This window comes from Tachysurus fulvidraco, chromosome 2 (assembly GCF_022655615.1).
Source record: "Tachysurus fulvidraco isolate hzauxx_2018 chromosome 2, HZAU_PFXX_2.0, whole genome shotgun sequence".
Lineage (NCBI taxonomy): Eukaryota > Metazoa > Chordata > Actinopteri > Siluriformes > Bagridae > Tachysurus > Tachysurus fulvidraco.
In genome coordinates this window covers 40,316,297-40,338,854 of record NC_062519.1, presented here as the reverse complement: position 1 = coordinate 40,338,854, position 22,558 = coordinate 40,316,297, and the positions used below count along the sequence as shown (strand labels likewise).

At 44.6% G+C, this 22,558-nt stretch overlaps 1 protein-coding gene across 3 annotated transcripts in view; it reads right to left on the bottom strand.

Annotated features, from left to right (window-relative positions):
• The window catches only part of sbf2 (SET binding factor 2), a 109,073-nt gene that overhangs the window by 2,944 nt on the left and 83,571 nt on the right, over positions 1–22,558 (bottom strand). The window contains exons 22-40 of one of the 3 annotated variants that reach the window (XM_047809945.1): positions 20,747–20,942; positions 20,379–20,506; positions 19,467–19,642; positions 18,931–19,061; positions 18,631–18,832; positions 17,923–18,119; positions 17,171–17,311; positions 15,473–15,556; positions 14,024–14,074; positions 11,938–12,003; positions 11,200–11,378; positions 9,526–9,702; positions 8,493–8,594; positions 7,051–7,236; positions 5,948–6,074; positions 4,971–5,098; positions 1,225–1,449; positions 1,006–1,113; positions 116–306 (exon numbers count right to left, since the gene is read on the bottom strand). In XM_047809945.1, coding sequence (XP_047665901.1) covers positions 116–306; positions 1,006–1,113; positions 1,225–1,449; positions 4,971–5,098; positions 5,948–6,074; positions 7,051–7,236; positions 8,493–8,594; positions 9,526–9,702; positions 11,200–11,378; positions 11,938–12,003; positions 14,024–14,074; positions 15,473–15,556; positions 17,171–17,311; positions 17,923–18,119; positions 18,631–18,832; positions 18,931–19,061; positions 19,467–19,642; positions 20,379–20,506; positions 20,747–20,942 — 2,795 coding nt within the window. The remainder of the gene's footprint in view (positions 1–115; positions 307–1,005; positions 1,114–1,224; positions 1,450–4,970; positions 5,099–5,947; positions 6,075–7,050; positions 7,237–8,492; positions 8,595–9,525; positions 9,703–11,199; positions 11,379–11,937; positions 12,004–14,023; positions 14,075–15,472; positions 15,557–17,170; positions 17,312–17,922; positions 18,120–18,630; positions 18,833–18,930; positions 19,062–19,466; positions 19,643–20,378; positions 20,507–20,746; positions 20,943–22,558) is intronic. The other 2 variants (XM_027153259.2, XM_047809946.1) reach the window with 2 other exon arrangements.

The following is a 22,558-nucleotide window of genomic DNA, read 5'->3' as shown; positions in this document are numbered from 1 at the left end:
GAACAACGGCACCAGGTAACGAGGACAGTGTGACGAGTAAACGTTCCAGAATAGAAACAAAGCGGTTCGAATGTGAGATTTAGTCCAAGAGGAAAAGGGGCGTTTTTCTCTTTACCTGTTCTCATCATTCTTGGGGGTGAACTGATTGTAGAGTGTTGCGGCTCGCCGGCTCATGCCGTTGGCCGCCGTGGGACTGCTGTCCTCTCCCAGGCCGCTGTCAGGGAGGTGCAGCATGGAGTGGCGCTGATACACTTGCAGGTTAGAGGTAGGGATCAAGCCCGAGACGGATACGGGCTGTTTCCGTAACTAAAAGGAGACACGGGATAAAGAACTGCTAAATTTCCGTCATAGAAAAAAAGAGAGATTCTGATACCGAATAGTTAAATAAGTTATTACAATGGTAGGATTAAATGGGGGCGTATTCAAATTTGCATATTTATGCGTAGTCATCAATCCCAAGATTGATTCTAATGAAGGTGATAATAATAATAATCGTTGTAGCTGTGTTCATTAAATGAACAAACAAACAAACAAACAAACAAATAAATAAATAAAATGAAATTTATAATGCATTAAATAAAATTTGCGATTAAAAAAACCAAACAAACAAACAAAAACAACAATGACGTGAATGTGGGGGTGAAAGTGTGGGGGTAAAGTTTCTCCTTACAGATAATTTGGGAAGCAGAATATTTTATTACAGATAAGGAGATCCGTTCGGCAGGATTGGTAGCGGACTGATACCAGCAACACGTTGTGGAAATGACAGAATGAAATAAAATAATAATTATTTTCATCACAGATTCCAGTATTGGTATCAGCATCGTTAGAGTAAACGTATCGTGCCGTCTGAAGGGCCGTAAAGGGTTTACTTTTCGAAAAAACATTAAAGACGAATAATGCCTTCTGTATTTTTGCCTTTTAATTTGCCTTTGAATAATGCCTTCTGAAACGACGAGAGACAGAAAGACAGAGAGCGAGAGAAGAAGAGATAGAAGCTCTTACGTTGCCTTCTTGTTTGAGGTCGTCCTGTACGCTGACTCGCACTTTCTCTAGAGTGGCCTGCCATCGCTCGGGCACCTGACCGAGCTCTCCCTCTAATCTCTCGATGTCCTGCGAGATACAAACATTCAGCTACTATCCACTCTGACACCGTACGAATGAGGAAGAGGAGGAGGAGGAGAAGGAGGAAGAGGACAAGAGAGCAGGTGAATCCTGACTTACGGCCAGTAGTTTGGTGATGGCGTCGGGCTGAGCGCGGGCTACGCTGCTGTAACAGGGCCAGACGATCCTCCTCTTGCTAGTGGCGATAGTGTCTGGCTCCTCGGAGCTCTCTGTGGACACAGCCAGCATCCTCCAATCGTACGAGGGTCCGGTGGAGAGCGTCTCGGCCGTGTAGAGCTCCCATTTGGTCAGGTTGGGTATGGAGATGGACGGCTTCAAGACGGGCTAAATAACGGAGGACACGTGTCAACAAATTATACAGCAATCGTGCAGATTAACACACGACTCACATCTAGGGATTCAGTTATATGGAAAAACACCAGAGAGGAACAGAATTTTTTTTTTACTTCCTTTTTTATCATTTAACATGTTGGAATAAACAGGAGTGGAAAGAAAAAAAAACATCCATTGAGCCAACCAAGTGCTAAAGGCTTTCTCTTATCAGACAGGGACAAAGTCTGTGCCAAATTCCCATCATAACACAAACGTGATCCGAAGCAGACATGCAACACGAAGATGTTTCCTTTTTATTGTAACTCATACCAGAGGGTAAAGAACATGATGTTTTCATTAGGGCTGCTTTGTGCCAACTAGTTCGCAGAAATACACATCGCGAAATAAATCACCTGACTGGACTAAATAAACGTGAACTGGGAGAGCGAACGGCGACAACGCGGTTGCTGCGGTACGTGTCCAGAGTCAATTTAAACTGACTGTTACTTAACACACGGATGTTTGAATGTGGCGATGAAGTCGTCTGCATTTGCTGTAGCTTCAAAGGCGAAAAATGTCAGAAAAATATCACAAATCTCCTTGTACTGATTCATTAACTGGACTAATGCTAATGATGCTAATGCTAAACAGCTCCCTAGGATGTGAATCGATATACCGTGTGCTGTGTGTTTAAGCCTCGGCTCACTACACGTCGCGACACCGACGACTTAAATTCCGTTGACATGACCACAAAAAAAAGTCGAGACCGATCTTAATTGTAAAATTTTTTTCGATTGTTCTGTTACATCCATGCAATATTTCAAGCTAGGTGTTTTTGGACGCGTTAAACACTTAAAGGTGGGGTCTCCATTGTTTGAGAAATGCTGGGCCGAAAAACAAAACAAATACAAAACTAACGTGTAGCCAATGAGCAGAAAGGGGCGTGTCTTGTCAATATGTGGCGGAGAGAGTGTTCAGTGCGCGTGTGTGACATTAGCAGAAAGCGGATTTAACATCGACATGGAGGATAAAAACAAAGAAAGAAAGAGAAGAAAGACTTACGATAAGGACAAGAAGTAGGACGTGTTAATATAGGATCAGCTTTCCAGCGCTGGAGAGAACTGAAGGAGCAGGAAGTTGGCCACATATTCACAGGTTGGAGTTTCCCGAGTCAATAACTCCTGAGCTAAACGCTGTTACTACACAAATAACACCTCTTTTCTATCGTAGTAATGTAGAGAGGCAGCTACAACCGCGTTTTGTGTAGTAACAGCGTTTAGCTCAGGAGTTATCGACTCGGGAAACTCCGACCTGTGAATATGTGGCCGACTTTACTTAAGACGCCGAGGCGCTTTTTTCCTTCTCGATAGGTGAGTAACGTTGGTTTTGCTTTGTTACACAGAACTAATATATGCCTTTGTCCTTTACATGATTATGCTTGTGTGTCATTTTTGCTTGTTTGTTTATCTGCAATCGTATTGTTCTTCCCTTCAGCTATGATAAAGACACATTTCTTTCTGATAGTCGCCTGGGTTACGTATGTATGTGTGGGCGGAGCTATCGATACAGGGGTGGGACCCATTTGGGTTAGGGGCGTGTTTGTTTTGGTGATTTTATATGTCAACATTGGCTTTCAAACATCAGAGACCCCACCTTTAAATAGTTAGACACAAACAAAAAAAAAAAACGTATATAGAACGTCAAACAAGCGTACTGTAAGTAATCAATTGAGAGTCACAACAAAGCTAAGAACATACGTCCGTTTTTCAATGACGTTAGCTGAGAATTCAAGAGGCTTCGTAAAATATGTCGTTTTAAGAAAACACGGCGAGCGTCGACGCTCCGAGGGGTCTGCGGTGGATCGTACTGAATGACGTGACGTGACATACGGCTAAGTACGGTGACCCATACTCAGAATTCGTTCTCTGCGTTTAACCCATCCAAAGTGCACACACATAGCAGTGAACACACACACACCGTGAACACACACCCGGAGCAGTGGGCAGCCATTTATGCTGCGGTGCCAGTTTTGGGGTTCGGTGCCTTGCTCAAGGGCGGCCCGAGACTCGAACCCACAACCTTAGGATTACGAGTCAGACTTTCTAACCATTAGGCCACGACTTGCCCTTGGACGGATTTTATGATGGATAGAAAACGTCCGACTCTCCGATCGGTGCCCTCGGACACTTTTCTGAAAAGATCAGCAAACAAAACCTGCGACACTTCCTGTCAGGCCGCAAGGCAAAAAAGTCTGACAGAAAATAAAGAAAGCCATATAAAGCCCTTCTGTACTGTAGCTGCTCCCATCTATAGTTACTTCATCTGCAGCTCTTGTTTTCATGGAGCTCAAAGAAAACAAAGAAGCCTGACTATATTCAAAGGTCAAATACAGACATGTTTTTATGCAAGAGTGCAGGGCTGTTAGTCATGACTGTAATCTGGGACGGCAGATCGAAATATTTGGAGAGGATAGTGGAGACGACCACTAGACGAAGTGTACTGGGGTAAAAGCCTCGAAGGCTGAAGCACACACACACACACACACACACACACACACACACACACACACACACACACACACACCCTACACACCAGCCTGTCTATGTACACACACACACACACACACACACCCCACACAAGCCTGTCTGTATACACACACACACACCCTACACACCAGCCTGTCTGTGTACACACACACAACCACACACACACACACACCCTACACACCAGCCTGTCTGTGTACACACACACACCCCACACAAGCCTGTCTGTATACACACACACACACACCCTACACACCAGCCTGTCTGTGTACACACACAACCACACACACACACACACACCCTACACACCAGGATGTCTGTGCACACACACACACACCAGCCTGTCTGTGTACACACACCCACACACAAACCCCACATCAGCGTGTCTGTGTACACACACACACACACACCCACACACACCAGCCTGTCTGTGTACACACACACAAACACCCTACACACCAGCCTGTCTATGTACACACACACACCCACCCCACACAAGCCTGTCTATGTACACACACACACCCACCCCACACAAGCCTGTCTATGTACACACACACACCCACCCCACACAAGCTTGTCTGTGTACACACACACACACACACACAACCACACACACACACACCCTACACACCAGGATGTCTGTGTACACACACACACACACACACACCGGGCCTGTCTGTGTACACACATACACACACCCTACACACCAGCTTGTCTGTGTACACACACACACACACACACACTACACACCAGCCTGTCTGTGTACACACACACACACACACACACACACACGCACACACGCCTGTCTGTGTATACACACACACACACACACACACACCAGCCTGTCTGTGTACACACACACACACACACACACACACACACCAGCCTGTCTGTGTACACACACACACACACACACACACACACACACACACACACACACACACACACACACACACACACACCCCAAATCCAATTTCCTCTCCCCCTTACCTCTGCCTCTGAAGGGCTGTACAGGTAGTTGAAGAAGATGGGACTTCTGCGGTGCATTCGGTTTATACACTCCCAGATACAAATCCCTCTCTTGGCCTGCTTGTCTCCTTTATCCTCAAACAATGTGCCTTTATAGGGAGGAAAAACAACAAAGGGCTGCTTGTTAGAAAAGCTGTCAAGTGTAACGCAAGCGGGTGAGAGATCTAAACAAGAGATAAGGGATCAGGTACGCAGGTAAAAAAAAAACGCCAGTGTGATAAGTGCATCGCTACAGGCAAGTGCTACTTTATTCGCTTTTATTTTTTTGCATCACCTAAAATACCGTTACCTTAAAATTTACACGTGTTAAAAGTTCGAAAACACGTCTGGATCTTTCGAATCCCAAAAGCTTGTTGTTTTATCTTTTGGTTTTCTCGTATAATCCTGGATTTATGAGATGCCTTGTATTGAGATTTTTTTTTTTATTATTTAGTTTATTATTATTATTATCCTTGTTTTTTTTTTTTTAAACCTTTTCTTCCCTTTTCTTTTTTATTTATCATATCAGATGTATTGTAGCCTAGTTTGTGGTTACTTGTGGTTCATACTCTCTGTTCACTGATGCAGGAAAATCAAGAGAACCAGACAGACACTCTTATGGAGACTGAAGTCGACCAACTGCTAATCTACACTAAGACGGTTTGCTTGACGTTTCTCGATGCAGTGCATCATGGGTATTTCACGGCTTATTCTCCTCCCTTATATTTCCGATCTCCGTTACAGACCTGCATTGTAAAACATTAGATAGAAATTGTGAGCTATCTTTAGACCTGCTTCTGAATTTTTTTTTTTAAAGGCCAGTTCGGCTCGCCGTTCGTCGCTTCATGACGGCGGGTCGCTGTTATCGAGTGTTGAATTTCAGTGGATTTGTGCATGGTGACTGTTACCATAGAAACAGAGATTATTCCTTCGAACCCCCCCCCCCCACACACACACACCGTGCTCGAGGCGCTCGTAGTCCGAGTCCAAGAGGAAGTTCTTGAAGCGATTGGAGACATAGTGGTACGCCAGGAACTTCAGATAGTATTGATTAAACTCGAATTCCAAAGGGTATTGGTTATGGACCTGGAACGAGAGAGTCAGTACAGTGGATTAGACTCATGGCAGATCAGACACGTTAATGTAATCACAAAAGCTAACCATTATAGACAACATGAGGCTGAGCTCAGAGGAAGAAGGACTGTTAAATCATCTGAGATGAAGGACGTCACGGGGGAAAAATCGGAATAGTGCAGAAAGACGGACAACGACGGTGGCCGCCGTCCAATTGTCAGCTGGGACCAACTTCGCTCTAGTTCTCACATTTGGGGCCATCTGTGTTTGTTGGCGAAAACAACAGCTGCTTGTAAGATGAGGCAGTTCTATTTTCAGACACTTTCTGCCATACTTCTTCACGCAGGTCATTTTGGCAGTCCGAAGCTCGGTTTCGACACACACTGGGAAACTGCATGGATAAGAACGAGAGGCTGGGAGTTGTGCCGAGGCCCCATCTGGGTGTGAGAGTAGTCTTCGAGCTTTTCCTGCTTATTACAGATCTCTAGATCTCTCCCTGTTCTCCCTGCCTGCTGTCCGGAAGAGAGCGAGCTTGAACCCCCTGAACTAAGCGCTGATATAAAACTGATATAAAAGTGATGACGACAGGAACGCAGCCAGAAGGAAATAGCTGGATCTTGGGAGGTCAGAAGTTGTGAATGAAAAAAGCTTTATCTGATCCGAGTGACTTTGCGTTCTGTGGATGCATATGATGTAACGTGGATACATACACAGAATATGGTGCCATATAAAAGAGCATGTACAGGACTGACCGCATCGGTGTTAGTGTCTGCTTCATTACGCTAATTTCAAACTGTCCACCTCAAAGCTATATATCCAAATACGGCAACCGCGATAAAAAAAAAATCACAAGACTGAAACGACATGCTAAGGAAATGGCTCAAGGGCAACCAGAAGGTGGAGAGCAGGAGAGGAACGGAGCAGAGTGAGCATTTCATTGTGGCCTTTATACAATTTTCCGTTTCGCTAACCAGGCCTTAGCACTTGCCTGGTGCACGCAGTCGAGGAACTGCAGGAAGATGGGTGTGAAGCCACTGCCCTGGCTGCTGGGGGTCAGGTTACTGCGCTGGCTGAACTTATGCCCAAATGACAGCCATTCCTTCTCCACCAGGATCTGGAAGCCCTCCAAAGTCCGGTAGAATGGGTCGCTGAGCAGCTGCACCAGTGACACCACCTGCATGAGAAACGTAAAACAGAGAGCAATGAGCGTGAGGTTTCGACTAGCACACCAAACAGGAACCGCAGAACCGGTTACAACCGAATTACAACGAATATTACCTGACATTAGCTAGCATTAGCATTCTAACTAGCATTAGAAAATCTAAGTATTTCTTTCATGTATGCCACATTAACTACATTATCGTTTGCATTTTTCTAGCGTGGTACAAACAATACCATCAAACCAGATGGAAAAAAGTAGAATCACTTTCAAAAGTGCCAAAAAATACTCTGATATGCCTGGTGTCATCTGAAAGGGCTGAAATTGAACCTACAAGATCATTTCTGTTTCCCTCAAAACAGAGAATTAGAGCAGGCTAGAGGTCAGAGAGATATAATAATACATGACATATGGATAATATTTATATCAGAACAAGACATGGATGGAAGAGAGAGAGAGAAGGAGAGAGAGAGAGGGACAGAGAGAGAGAGACAAAGACAGAGAGAGAGAGACAGAGAGAAAGAGAGGGGTACAGAGTGGGGTATAGAGAGAGGGACAGAGAGAGGGACAGAGAGAAAGAGGTATAGAGAGAGAGATAGAGGGGTACAGAGAGAGGGACAGAGAGAAAGAGAGCACGAGAGAGAGAGGGGGGGTACAGAGAGGGGTACAGAGAGAGAAAGAGAGAGAGAGGTACAGAGATAGGGACAGAGAGAGAGGGACAGAGAGAGAGGGGGGGGGTACAGAGAGAGAAAGAGAAAGAGAGGTACAGAGATAGGAACAGAGAGAGAGAGGGACAGAGAGAGAGAAAGAGAGAGAGAGAGGGACAGAGAGGGGGGGGGTACAGAGAGAGAAAAAGAGAGAGATACAGAGATAGGGACAGAGAGAGAGAGGGACAGCGAGGGGGGGGGTACATAGAGAGAAAGAGAGAGAGAGGTACAGAGATAGGAACAGAGAGTGAGAGAGAGTGTGTGTGTGTGTGAGAGAGAGAGACAGAGAGAGAGATGTGCTCTGGTTGCAGCACGTGTCTGGCATGGCTACACTCTCTCCTCATGTTTCACTTAACAAGCCCATGGCAGGACGTAGCTGCTGACACACGACACCCAGTGAACAACGCTGCACTTGTTCACCTGTGGAACATTTGAGATCAGCCTGCAAGAACGTGAGGAACCTTGTTTAATCTGCAGCATCAGAAAAACACCTTCGACATGGTTGGTCTATCCCCCATCCTCCCCTCAGCAGACGCCGGAGCAAAGAGGAGGACGGAATCTCACCTGTGTGGTGATGTCCCAGCCGTCCTCCAGACTCAGCATCACCGACGATCCGCTGTCCAACAGTTCCACTAGGATGAGTGCCAGCTGGAGGAGCTTGTGCAGCTGTGATACACACAAACACATCAGCAGACGCCAGGTTTATTCTCGGACTCTGAATTTAGCAGTTCCTGTGTATTTACACTCATGGTCAGCTACGTACAGGCAGAGTTCACTGCTGACTAAGCTAGATGAGTTCGCCTGGCAAACAGCCTCACAGATAGTATTGTTCTAGTGTACGAGGGGCAAAGCGGGTTCTCAGGGCAGGAGGTCGGGGGGGGACGACGACACGGTTCTAAGCGTGGTAAGTTCCCATCTGTGTCGGATCGTTTCCTTGAAGAAAGTTAACCAGAGGAAGCGCTTTGTGTAGAGGGTCAGAGTCACAGCAGCGGAGAGAGAGCGGTCCGTTCTCACAGGAGCAGAAGCGAAGTCAGATTCTCACTAACTCTAAACACTGACTCTAAATAGAACCCCTTATTGTATGCAAAAGAAAAGAAATCCATCGCTAGTGACGAATAACGGTGAGTTGTTTATTTTTGACACAATTAATTACAAAAAACTTTTTGCATATAAAAAGGGAGTAAATTACGGAGGCGTTAAGGAAGGCTGAGCCGCACGATCTTGCGAGCGGTGCTTAGATACTATACAATAATTTGACAATTTATAAATCATTCCTTTTACAACACTTTCATTCATCTATTTCATGATCAGGTTTGTTAAGGATCTGTAGAATGACACACACACACACACACACACACACACACACACACACACTCACTCACTCACTCACTCACACACTCACTCACTCACTCACTCACTCACTCACTCACTCACTCACTCACTCACTCACTCACTCACTCACTCACTCACTCACTCACTCACTCACTCACTCACTCACTCACTCACTCACTCACTCACTCACTCACTCACTCACTCACTCACTCACTCACTCACCACCTGCTGCATAGAAAAGAATGAAGAGGTAGATAAAGCTCACCTGCAGGATCCATTCGCTCTCCTCCAGGACTTTAAGGAAGGATTCATTAGAGTCAGTAGATGTGGCACTGGGAGCACAAGCACGCAGGAACTTTTTGAATGAGGCCTTGGTCTGCCGTGTGTCGGCAAACTCCACCGGCACCAGCTCACAGTTCAGAATGGAGTCCAGCTTGAAGCCCTGAAACAGAACTCCGACTTAATCCACTTACAAACTTACAAGAAGGATGACGTAAAGACACGAAACCTGACACTGCTGCGATGAGGCAGAAAACATGAATTGAGGTTGTTCGGTGTCATGATTAATGACCTTAAAAGCACAAGGATTTGATTGAGGAAAGATTCTGAACCGTGTCTGTAGCGATACACACGTTGCAGTCACCCTGTTCATGCTCAGTGGATCGTACAGAATGAAATGACCTCAACAGTTTACAAAGCATGAAAAGAATGCAGAGAAAAGAGCCAAGAACTCCGAACAACTCCGTCTGTATGAATGCTCATCCGAATATTAATATATGTGAAATCAGCTAGCCAAAAAAACACACGATTCTGTTCCCATCGTGCACAAAAGAGTGATCGCAGCTCTGTCTAGGGTTCAAATGTAATACAGTTTCAGCCAAAATCTGTGAACTGGACAGATAAATCAGCTCTCTTTATAAGCAGATATTAGTTTTATATCAGTTAGCAGATTTATAATCATGTGGAAAATGCACTCTGAGGCCAAAATGAGCCACTTCGGGAATGTTCGTGAAATGATATCCGATAGCTGACGTTTGGTTCTGAAACCTAAACCCTGGAGCTGGATTGCGACTCGGAAGCTTCTCGAGGTGAAGCGTGGAGTAAAATATCTGCGTATACAGTACACACTTTCCAAAAGTTTGGACACACCCCCTTTTCAACAGGACAATGACCCCAAACACACCTCCAGGCTGTGTAAGGGCTATTTGACCATGAAGGAGAGTGATGGGGTGCTGCACCAGATGACCTGGCCTCCACAGTCACCGGACCTGAACCCGATCGAGATGGTTTGGGGTGAGCTGGACCGCAAAGTGAAGGCAAAAGGGCCAACAAGTGCTAAGCATCTCTGGGAACTCCTTCAAGACTGTTGGACCATTTCAGGTGACGACCTCTTGAAGCTCATCAAGAGAATGCCAAGAGTGTGCAAAGCAGTAATCAAAGCAAAAGGTGGCTACTTTGAAGAACCTAGAATATGACATATTTTCATATTCATGAAAATGAAGAAAACTCTTTGAATGAGAAGGTGTGTCCAAACTTTTGGTCTGTACTGTATCTGCAATATCCTCTGTGATGAAGCTGCTACATCTGAACGAGGAGGTTTTCTTTTCCTTCGAACCCGCATGTTTTTATGTTACACGTGGTGCTATGAATCATACATTATTCTGCAGGTATCTCGATACAGTTCCTTATATAGACATAAAATAAAGTGACTGCTTGTATTTCTTTTCTATCACTGAAACAAACAGATAGACAGCGGTGGACCTCCGTGGACACCGCATCGAGAACTATAACTTTAACAAGTCTTCTTAAATTTTTAAACTAGCAGCGGTCCGAAATATCGCTCTAGAGTTTGGGTCAAAAAGTCGGACGTATTTTGAGATCTTTTCATGGAAGAAGGATGAAAACACAGACACCACCTTTCTGATGCTCCGAGCCTTACCCTGAGGTGAGACTTTTCTCCGAAGATGTAGAGAGCCGCTTGGTGCTTGAGGAGCTGCGCCTGGAGACTTTCGTTTCCTGTAGGGGGCATCAGATCCTTGGCTGCCAGCCGTACCCCGGCGTCGGCCGCGGAGAGGTGCTGGCTGAACCTGTTGCTGGAGCGCAGACTCGCCCACACACCTTCCGTCGAAACAGGGATGCAGAGATATCAGACGGAGAGAAAGGTTAAAGACGAAAGATGATGTCACGACAAACGCAGGAAGAGGAAGTCGTTTCAAAGGGTTTGTGTTTGATAAAACGGCATCATATCAGGGTAATGAATTTAGACACACTAAAATCTTCCTCTAAAATTTCTCTCCTTACTCAGAGCCTGGATTCTGTGCAGCGAAAAATAATCACGGGTCTGCTTCTAAGGTTAGAAGTGAATACCAAAGCTCGCTTAAATTGCTGTCCTCGGCCGGAATGTCCCGGCGATCGCCGCAGATCACAGCAGGACACTGTTATTGATTGAGTCAGCACAGACCTGCTCCTACAAAACCACAGAGCTACCCTGACTGCTCACTCTACACGTTCGGAGGGGAACGGAGGACGGGGCTGAGGTTTGTGGTGGGCCGAGATGACACGCTGATCTCTACGGGAGTGAGGTTAGGAAAGTAAACCGTGACGTGACGGAAGGAAACGTGTCATCGGGAAGATTCGTGGGAAAAAGATTAGCGGATTAGTTAAAGATGAACTATACCTTGATTGTGGATTCTCCCTTTAGCTTGGTTTGTGTGAGTGAAAAGTTTGTCCTTGTACCCAAGTACTGGTAAGTTAAAGATGCACAGAGAGAGAGAGAGAGAGAGAGAGAGAGAGAGAGACAAAGAGATGGACAGAGAAATTGCATAACATCAGATGGTAAAAGTCACACAATACAAACACAGGCACAACCCTCTAAATACCCAGTGTACGTTTTTCTAAAAAGCAAAATTAGTTTAAAAAAAAAAAAAAAAAAAAAGGAAAAAAAAAGTCTTTCCACTCCAAACTCATTTGTAATAGAAACGTGAGGACGACCCAACGTCTCCATCGAGAAGCTAGGAATTACATTCTTAGTAGATTTCTTGCTCCGCTGTAAAGACGGTGGCGGTTCTGAGAAGTTCTGATTTAGGAAAAAAAAGCTCTAGAACCATATCCTGGGACCACAAGGGGCAAAAAAAAAAAAAAAAAAAAAAAAAGTGCCAAGAGCTCTCCTCGGACACGGATTCTAAATTAGAGCAAGTGAGAAATGCTTACTAATGTAAATACTCGATGTAAATACGTTTCGGAGGGTCGGTGAGTCCAAAGACGTTTTTTTTTCTTTGAAGGATCGTCTGATGTTTTTGTTTTTGAGGATAATGCGACGGTCTCCCAGACTCGATCAGAGAAAAGATCTCGTATGTCACCTCTGATGTCCGTAGTCCAGATGGTTTATATCACAGTGGACTATAAAAACCGAAGACCGCGGGTTCCACTCATCTAAAAACATCTCCTTTACTGTTGAATCTTAACTTCCGCTATGACGTGAGATAAAGAGTCGAATCCATGGTGCAGGTGGCGGTTCGACCCTTTATACGGTGGCAAAATCGACTTCTGGGACATTTTCAATCAATGTATAGAATTAAAGTCGATAGATCTAAAGAGAGTCGGGACTCTGTCGTCTTTCCGTGTCAGACGTGTGCTTTTCACGTGTGAATTTTAGTGGTTGACGTTTTAGCTGCTTCTGAAACGAGCTCTCGGGGCATCTCGGAGAGCAGGAACGGGTTCGAGGTCACGGTTTACTTTGAAGATAGGAAGTGTCTACTTTCTATTATAGCTATTATAGTGTGACATTACAAAGCAATTCGATACCGAACATGCAACACCACAAATATAGGCACATGTTCTTTTTTTTGGGGCCTCTGGGAAAAGAATTAAAGGTGTGGAGAAAGTTTTCTAAGCGCACACTGAGCCTCTTTAAGCACTGATTCAATGTCACGGGATATCAGAGTATTGTTCCTGTTCCTGATAGTATCTCCTTATAGCCACAATTAACCCATTACATAGAAGTTAAAAGTCTGCACGTAGCAGAACATGAAACCCACGTGCGCTTGTGGTGCGGCATGATAACATGATCTCCTCACGTCAACGCGGACCAGAAGCTTAATGTTTCCAACGCTGTGTAAATTCCATCCTGGGAGGAACTGATGATGTTCAGAAAGCAAAGACATATTACATATCCGTATAACTAATCCTGAATGCTGGAATAAATCGTCCAAGAGGAAGTATCTGTGGAGAGACGAGGCTCTGGTGGTGTACGGATCCCATAAAAAAAAAAGGCATTTTAAAAACGTCGGAAAAACGTCGATGAAACTCCGGTAAGATTTTCCCGCGTCCTTGTCTTCACATCCTCATGCCTGTACGGTTCCTGTGTAACGTCACCATGACGAATTCACTTTATAAAGTCTTATTTCTATTAGCATTGAGTTTGGATTTTTTTTTTTTAGTAGGAAAAACAAACAAAAAAACAAAAACAAAGTTCCTGTCTGTTGTAAACCACGCATGCCTTACAGATAAAATGGATAGAGTTTAGATTAAAAGAAAACAGAGGAATATTCCTTTAAACCCCAGAGTGACAGAGATACAGGATGACTATCAACATTAATCGGGATGGAAGAAAATGAAGGTTAAATGCACAAAAGAAACACAAAAAAAGTCAATGTATACGTGTCACGTTTCCCAGCGACGTTAGCGCAGCAGCGACAAACACAAACACAACGACAATGGCGGATGTTGCTTTACTGTTAATGCTCATGGCATTGTGAACCTACATCGGCATCCAAACGCGGCAAATCCGACGTGTTCGTGCAACTCTGTGTAATCTGTATAAACAGAGGTTGTGATCGAGACAGTACATAACGTTATTTTATCATTAACACAGAAAACATTTAGCCTTAGCATGTAGCTAACTACTAACATGCGCTGATAACTGATCATATTGCGGTAAAGTAAAAGTGTATTAAACATTAGTAAACTTTAGGTACATTATCAATTGCGCTAACAGTAGCCCCGCCCCCAGCTCCTGACACAAGCGGTTCTTAAGTCTAGACCAGCAACGTTTTGGTGCTACTTAAGAACCACTTTCCTGGTTCGGAGCCGGTGCTTTGGCTGTCGAGACAGAAAGAACTGGTTCTAAATTAGGCTCCAAACCTGCACTCAAACTGCCTCGGTGGAAAAGGGGCATCAGAAAGGAAAGCATGGGGTTAAGCGCTGAGTCCGAGTCATGGCTTGTGGTGCCACATTTAACCAAAAATACAACCCCAATCACGTCTTCAAAGTCACTCCCCCCTATTCACTCCAAACGGGCCGACGATTTGTTTAAAGGAAACGTTTCTACAAGGATACGATCGCCGGTGAATTTGTCTGCTTCGTTTTAGTCCCATCACACGGCACCGATTGTAAATAACAGCTGTAATCTGTTTTATGGTGATTTATTTTTTTTACGGAGACAGTCACTAAGAATTGCGACACGCTGAAGTCTTGGATGCATGTCGTCTTGTGCTCCTCACGTTATGTGGATGTTCCACGACATAAAATAAAACTATGTATAGATAAATGATGATGTGCAGTTCTTTAAATGTGAAATTGGGACATAAGCCTTTATTATCACCACAAACATATTACAGCTCAGTGAAATTCGCTTCTTCACGTATCCCCACTTTGGAGGCTGGGGTCAGAGCCCAGGGGCAGCCGTGATACTAACACCTCCACCAGAGCAGGGAGAGTTAAGGGCGTTGATCAAGGGCCCAACAGTGCAGCTTGGCGGTGCTGGGGCTTGAACCCTGACCTTCCAATCAACAACCATAAGCAGCCTTAAGCACTTGAGCCACGACTGCCTCTAATCTGTAATAGTGCTTGTTGGCAAACTGCTGATGAGAGTGATAATAAAAATCATAATAATAATAATAATAATAATAATAATAATAAAAAACTTTAGGATGTAAATTCATGACCTTGTTGTTGATTAGTTTCATATAGCAGCGTTTTATTCCGTACTTCTAAAACTGTGCTGGTGAGAATTGTGCTAAACATCTGCTGAGCTATCACTTAGAGAATTACAGCAAGGCCAAAGTCAACACGGTGTGTGTGTGTGTGTGTGTGTGTGGTCATATTGTCTAACAGAACACAGGCAATCGGCTTTAAATATACCAGAATCCTAAGTAGAAAAAAAATATAACCTCCTTTGCGCTAGTGAAAGTAGCTGATCGTGACACACTCACCTCCTCTGGCAAAACTGTTGGAGAAAGAAATATCCAAGTGGACAGGAGCCATCTTTGGCATTCTGGACGTCCGTCTTTCGGTAGCTGTGGAAGAAATTCGATTACTTAGGGTCTGTTTTACGAGACTTCTGAGCCAGCTCCTTATATCTGTAACGAACATTTAATAACGAGTTCGTTACATTCCGACGCGACCGTCCAGTGTTTTAACTGCTTTATCTGCATGTTGCCAAGTGCCTACAATTCACCTCCTGGTGTGTTTTGTGTCCCTGGTGCATTTACACTTCTACTTTATTTGGATAATCAGGAATCTGAATAAAATTGTGCAAGAACAAATTTCTGCAGTGAAAAAAAAAATAAAGTGTCCTCCACGGGCCACGAGTCATTCTGAAACCAAAAGTGATGAAGTGATCGTTGCACTCATTGCTTTCAGGCTTTGGGGCATTTTAGAACATGGTAATCTTACTAATTTGGGTAAATTAGGCCTCTGAGGGGCTTTTTACACCTGGTCCCTTCATGTGTTTTCTGTGATCAGATAGCTATCCGACGGTAAAAAGACCAGGTCTAAATGCCCTCCGAAACGTTTTCGAGACGGATATAAATCCGATGGTTCAAACCCCTTCAGGAGGTGGTCTGGGACGCGTTTCAGATGAAACTGGACAGGTGTAAATGAATGTGGTTGTTCAAGTCACATACGTCAATGCTATACTCCTCCCTCACGAGTGACTCACGAGTCGTGAATCGCGCCAGAAACAAACAGTAAACGCTGTTTTTTGTAGCATAACCGTCATAACGAGTTTTTCCGTCTTCTTTTTGATCGCGTTCTGAAAACCGCATACACCAAAGCGTGTTCCGTTTCGATTACCCCGGTAATGAGGTCAAATATATTCACATTTTGGGCGGGGGTAGAAAGATCGGATCGATATCCAATTCGCCGAGACGCGTTTATGTGGCCTGATGTAAATGGAACAGTTTTAACAAATCAGATAGCTATCGGATCAGAGAACACACACGAAGTGACCGGGTGTAAAAAGGACTCTGAGGCAGAACAACCGTTAACCTTTAACTTCATGCAAAATAAAATCTTTGTTTATCAGAGAAAAAAAACCCCCAAAGTTTCACAATCCTTTCACGATTTCTTTCTTTTCATCGGTGAGCGTGAGCGGCCTACGCCTCTCTGTTTCTTCTTTTATCGTGTCGTTGTCTAGATCCATCCTTTCTCCTGGTAATTTCTCCTATATGTAATCTGAGTATATAATAATACATCACCGTTAGCTAATCGTTACCAGTTCCGTCTAAATAAAGGCGACGTCAGTTATCTGGATTGTTACTGAAATGTTTGTAAATCTCGCAGGAATTTTTTGGCCCGCGGAAATATTTACACACGACCTGACTTACAGATTGATAAATGAGGCCCATTATGTGCGAGACGCTTGGCTGATGATTCAGCAGGTCCTTCTCTCTCCGAACGAGCCGGAGCGGTAAGATGGATTCGAGGTGACCTTTTGTGTCCTGTTCCTCTTATATAAGTGCACACATTGTGTTCGAGTTCCTCTGCAGCTCAGACCCATAAATATATATAACAGCTTGGGCAATGAGAGGAAGGAGCACGGAGATAAGATTCGATGAAATGGGAACAGCTGAAAGACCAAAACAAGTACAAAATAAAGCCTCAGGAGGTTCTGAGAGTGCTGGAGGTACCTGGAGAAAGACCGATGAGCGAGCGGTTAGACAGGGTGTTGCTGCCGTTGGATTTGAAGTACGCAGGGATGGAGCTGAGGATGGCCTGCAGGTACTTCTCCTGCTCCAGACTACTGGACGACTCGGACGAAGAGACGGGAGCTAGACAGGAAAGCGGATGGTGACACAGAGGGAGAGACGGAGATCATGTGTTTCGTATATACAGAAATTAAGGCATTTATGTTGGACTTTGACAACAACAAAAAAAAGCTATGCATTGCTTATGAAGATGTTATGAATGCCCAGTGTAGGTACCCTACATAATAGGACACAGCAGTATTAGTTAAACTTTTGGTTTTGACAGAATCCTAACTAATTTTATAAAAGACCTCTATACAATGCTCTCGACGTTTGACACGATCCTTTCATAACTGATCTAGTATGGCATTTTAAAAGATTTATGCATCGCTTATATATGTATTACGAACGCCAAACGAAGGTACGCTTTAAAGCATGCTACTTAACGGTGTGAAAGCAGAGATAAACCTCTGGGACACCTCTTAAGGTTTTGACCTCTTTTGACTAAAAGATTAATTTGAGGTTTATAAAATCTGTACATCAGCTCTGTAGTTATAACAGGAGCGTATGCAAGGATTATGAACGTGTTACGAACGTACCCTTGAAATGATGTCACTTGGTCAGTGTAAAGTCAGAGAAATAAAAATCCTACATATATGAGCGTGAGATAAAAGCTTGCGGAAAGGAATAATCACCGGTCGTGGTCTGGTTCTGAGACTTAAACAGCCCCACGACGCTTTTCCCGTGGAAGCCGCCGGCACGCATCAGCACCGCTTTGGTGCGAGGGTGTTTCCAGGTCACTACAGGCAGCCGATTGTGTCTGTAACAACGTGCGACTTTCTGCAGACTGCCGTCCTGCACCGACTGAGGCACCACCAGCAGCCCGGGGTAACTGCACAAAAAAACACCCCACAGAGATATAAACAAGTTGTTTCATTTACAGTAAACAGCCAATAATATCACGAGTTAGACTGATTAATGTTTAACATGACGACATGAAGGCTTACAAGGTTAAACGAGATGTTTATATTCCAAGGCCAGGAACATACCTGAGCTTTGTACCGAACTATACGCTTGGACTATATTAATCGTCTCAAACGGAGCACTAAAATATTTTAGTACCAGGAAGTACGACCCATTTCCCGTTCGACGGCGAATGACGTCTAACACGCTAGCACGAGACTTGTGCTTCGTTCTTAGCAACTAAGTTCGGGAGACTCAGAAAAAAATACAAGCTACTTTCTGAACATGGTTCTAGTTCAGCGCAGTCATTTTGTTAGTGTTTACCTGCTTGGAACTAACTGTCTAATTAGATAAAGATTCCGTATGTGATGGTTTATCTAAATCTTTCAGAAAGATAATAATCGATTCCTTTTAATGCACAAGATTGTGTGATATCTGACCTGCGACAGAGCGAGTACAGTCTGTTGACGGCCGTCACGCGGAACTGCTCTCCGCTTTTAGAGCGTGAGGAGCTGGCGGTGATGGTGCCCAGACCCAGTCTCTGGTAATCCCGGAAGCAGGCGCGCTCCACCAACTGCTCCATGGTGGACTTGTCCGAGGCCTTGAGCGTGCTGTTCGAGGGCGGCTCGCCGTCGTCCGATACTGCGACACACACACACACACACACACACTAGGTCGTGACCTCTGACTGGACCCCATGACCTTCTTCTACCCCCATTGAAGCAAGGCATCTAACTCACTGGAGATATCGTCATCCTCGCTCCAAATGTTACGCGTGCCTTTTTCGTTTTTCTTCTGCAGCGTGGATTGACGACCCATGGTGATCTTGCCTGCTCTCTTCGCCCCTTTTACTATGGTTTTGGAGAGCGTGCTGTCAAAAACGATGACAAAGTGATTCTCAGGACGTTTTCTAATGTCAGGATTCTCTTTATAGGTGTATGAACAAAGTTCATACAAAGTATTTTTTTCCTGTGTTATGATAAAACAAAAAGTAGACTCTACATTGATTACTTTAAAGAGGAGAACACCGCACGGCTTAAAACTCTTTGTGCACTATTTACATTTGATAAATATTTCATGAAAAGCAAAAAAAAAAAGAGTGATGTCTAAAGACATTAAAAGTATTAGCATCTTTTACGCTTCCATGTCTAGAAAGTGGTACTTAAATGCGTTCAGTCTGACCGTTAATTTGAGGACAAGTGATAAAATTCACCTGACCGCCTTCACACTCATGCATTCTGTAAACTGACGACCAGACACTAAAACCTGGACTGACCGGAAGCCCGTGTTCCTCTCCTTCTGCTTGGGCAGGAGAAGCTGTGGCGCCGTCTGTCCTGCGGCGAAGGCAAACGTGCTGAAGATGGATTGTGGGTACCGGATCCTCTGCAGGTGCTTCCTGAAGATCTCCACCATTTCGGACGTCACCTCCTCGTCAAACGCCACCTTAATCAGCTAATAGGAATCGCATCAGAAGATCAATCAGTCCCCGGGTCGGGCCTCAGACGTTCTGAATTAGTGAGATCTATCAGTTTGTTTACTGCCAGAATATTTCTCAGCTGGAGCTTACGAACGCAATCTGTAAATAATCGACGCAATTTTTTGGAGTCGCACGACAGGGTTTGCTTTTAAGTACGTTCAGATCTCTGGACAGGACAGTACAGAGATCCCCAGTGGATTAATAAAGGTCTGATGATGATGCATCTCAGACGGTGCAGTGCGGCACAAGTACCTGCACAAGCAAACCCGCTCACGTGGGCCAGAATTATACAACAAGTGTTAGTAAAGTGATAGGAATGAGCCATAAAACCTTTATAATACGTTAAGAACACAACGCACGTGGGTCTGCAGCTTGGTTTTTATGAAGCAGGATATAAACAGAACATAATTGCATTATCCAGAAGATCATAAGAAGAAGAACAGTCAGTTCTCTTCCTCTTTCATTCTTTAGGCTTATAAGTAAATGATGTGGAGATCGTTCAGGTCACCGGGTTAATACTATGTGCTCGAGATTGTTTAACAGCAGATTAAATGGATGGATGGATGGATGGATAAATTGTTGCGTTATCCATTGATTATGTCAAAATCAATCACACCCCGTTTATAGAGAATAAGGATGTATAAAAATGTAAGAAATTCAGATTATTTTCAAAAACGTTTCCGACCCTCAACCTCATGGTCATTATGATACCTGGAAGGCGGCCGATCGAAGCTGTAAGCCTTCTTGCATGTTCTGCTGAAGCTGGTTCTGAATGGTGATCTTTTTGTCTTTCGTCAGCGTGGACACTGGAAAACTTCTAATCACAGGCTGCTCGCCGACTACTCAGATACACACACACACACACACACACACACACACACACACACACACACACACACACACACACACACACACACACACAGCTGTCAGGTTGATAAACACTACGCTGTAAAGATAGCACTGAAGTGTCAGTAAGTGACACTAAATTATCAGCATTAAGTTCTAAACATAGTCCTACAGTCCACAAAGTGCACTTTGTTGCTAAACCTGAGTGGCTCCTGGCCCCAAATGTGTCTTACCTAAAGGATCATGGGGAGTGCCTTTGAAGATGATGCGGTAGGTGGTGAGGAAGAGCGCCCCCTCGGCGGGCAGCATGTGAGGGCCTCCTAGCAGTCCGCCTGTCGCGTCTTCACGTCCGTCAGGGTCCAGGACCACCCGCAATCCCTCGCTTACCAACTCCTCTCCTGGGAGCATCGTCGGGCGGAGGATCTTTGGCTGTCGAGGCAGATACGAATAATAACCTTCAACCCGTCTAAATATATCGCAGCATTCGAAAGCGGTCGAACATTTGGTGGGAAAAAAAAAAAAAAAAAAAAAAACATTATGCAATAGTTTGTTGTTTTTATGGTGATATTCTGGAGAAGAAAAATCCCTCGAGACAAAATGAGATAACAGCTTGGTTCAAATGTAACGTGGAGCGAATCCAATGATTTGACCTCTAGAAAGAAGAGTTAACAAAGTCAGAGTAGTGTGTAAGGACAGGGAAAAAGTCCTGTCTTTGATATTTGTAATATTAACTTCACTCATTTATTCATTCATTCATTTTCTACCGCTTATCCGTACTACCTCGAGTCACGTGGAGCCTGTGCCTATCTCAGGCTTCATCGGGCGTCGAGGCAGGACACACCCTGGACAAAATGCCAACCCATCGCAGGGCACACACACACACACTCTCATTCACTCACACACTCACACACTACGGACAATTTTCCAGAGATGCCAATCAACCTACCATGCATGTCTTTGGACCGGGGGAGGAAACCGGAGTACCCGGAGGAAATCCCTGAGGCACGGGGAGAACATGCAAACTCCACACACACAAGGTGGAGGCGGGAATCGAACCCCCAACCCTGGAGGGGTGAGGCGAACGTGCTAACCACTTGCCACACCATGACTCTGTAATATTAACTTAATAAAAATAATAAAACAAAACAGGAGATGGGATTGTTTTTTTTTTTCTCTCTTGCAACTCCATATATAAATAAAGCCACGCCTGGTTCCGGACACGAAAAGGACAACGAGGAACCGCCGGAATAAGAAGCCTGATCAGGTCCAAAAAAACACCAAAAAAACACCAGGTTGGAGAGTTCATGCTCATCATTAATGCCTTGAACATCATGACAACATTCCATAAACAATTTCTAAACTGGATTTTTATGGTCTAACTCGTAAACAACGTCCGGTCGTTATTACGCCGCCTAGGATGACTTATTTGAGGACCTCAAAGGATTAGGATCTCGGGTTGACTGTAAATAACTTCTCTCGAATTCTGTGGTCATGTTTACACTGTTCAGATCAGTGAATAAGTGTTCGTCCGGGTGCTGGCAGCTCGCGCCGTTCTCTGTGCTTATCCAGCTCATTAAGAAACATCTGAGCAACGGGGCGAGTTTGTAAAACGAGGCTCTCGTCTGCTGTATGAATTTCAAGGTTATCAGGAAGGATGACCTTCTCTTGTAAAAGCTCAGGCTTTTGAAACCCGGAGCCAGAGCCAGGGGTCTCTGTGGGTCTGTGAGACCAGTGGAGAAACTGCTAGGAGGACAGAAACCCTGGAAGAGCCTCTGACCGCTCCCACATCACACAGAAAAGGCCAAAGGAAACAGAGGTCATTATGAGGTTCTTCCATGAAGCTCGCACGAGCTACGAGTCCCCGCTGGCTTTGCAACACCCACATCGCGTTCTGCCAATCCTGCATTCTCTCTTCATCCCCAAACAGCTTGCTCGCAGAGGTCAGGACAGAACAGACACACGGACAGACGGGAAAAATTACTTGGAAGGAGTGTCCGGTGTCTACGTCATCATTAGATGTAGCTGTAAATGGATAAAAAGTACGG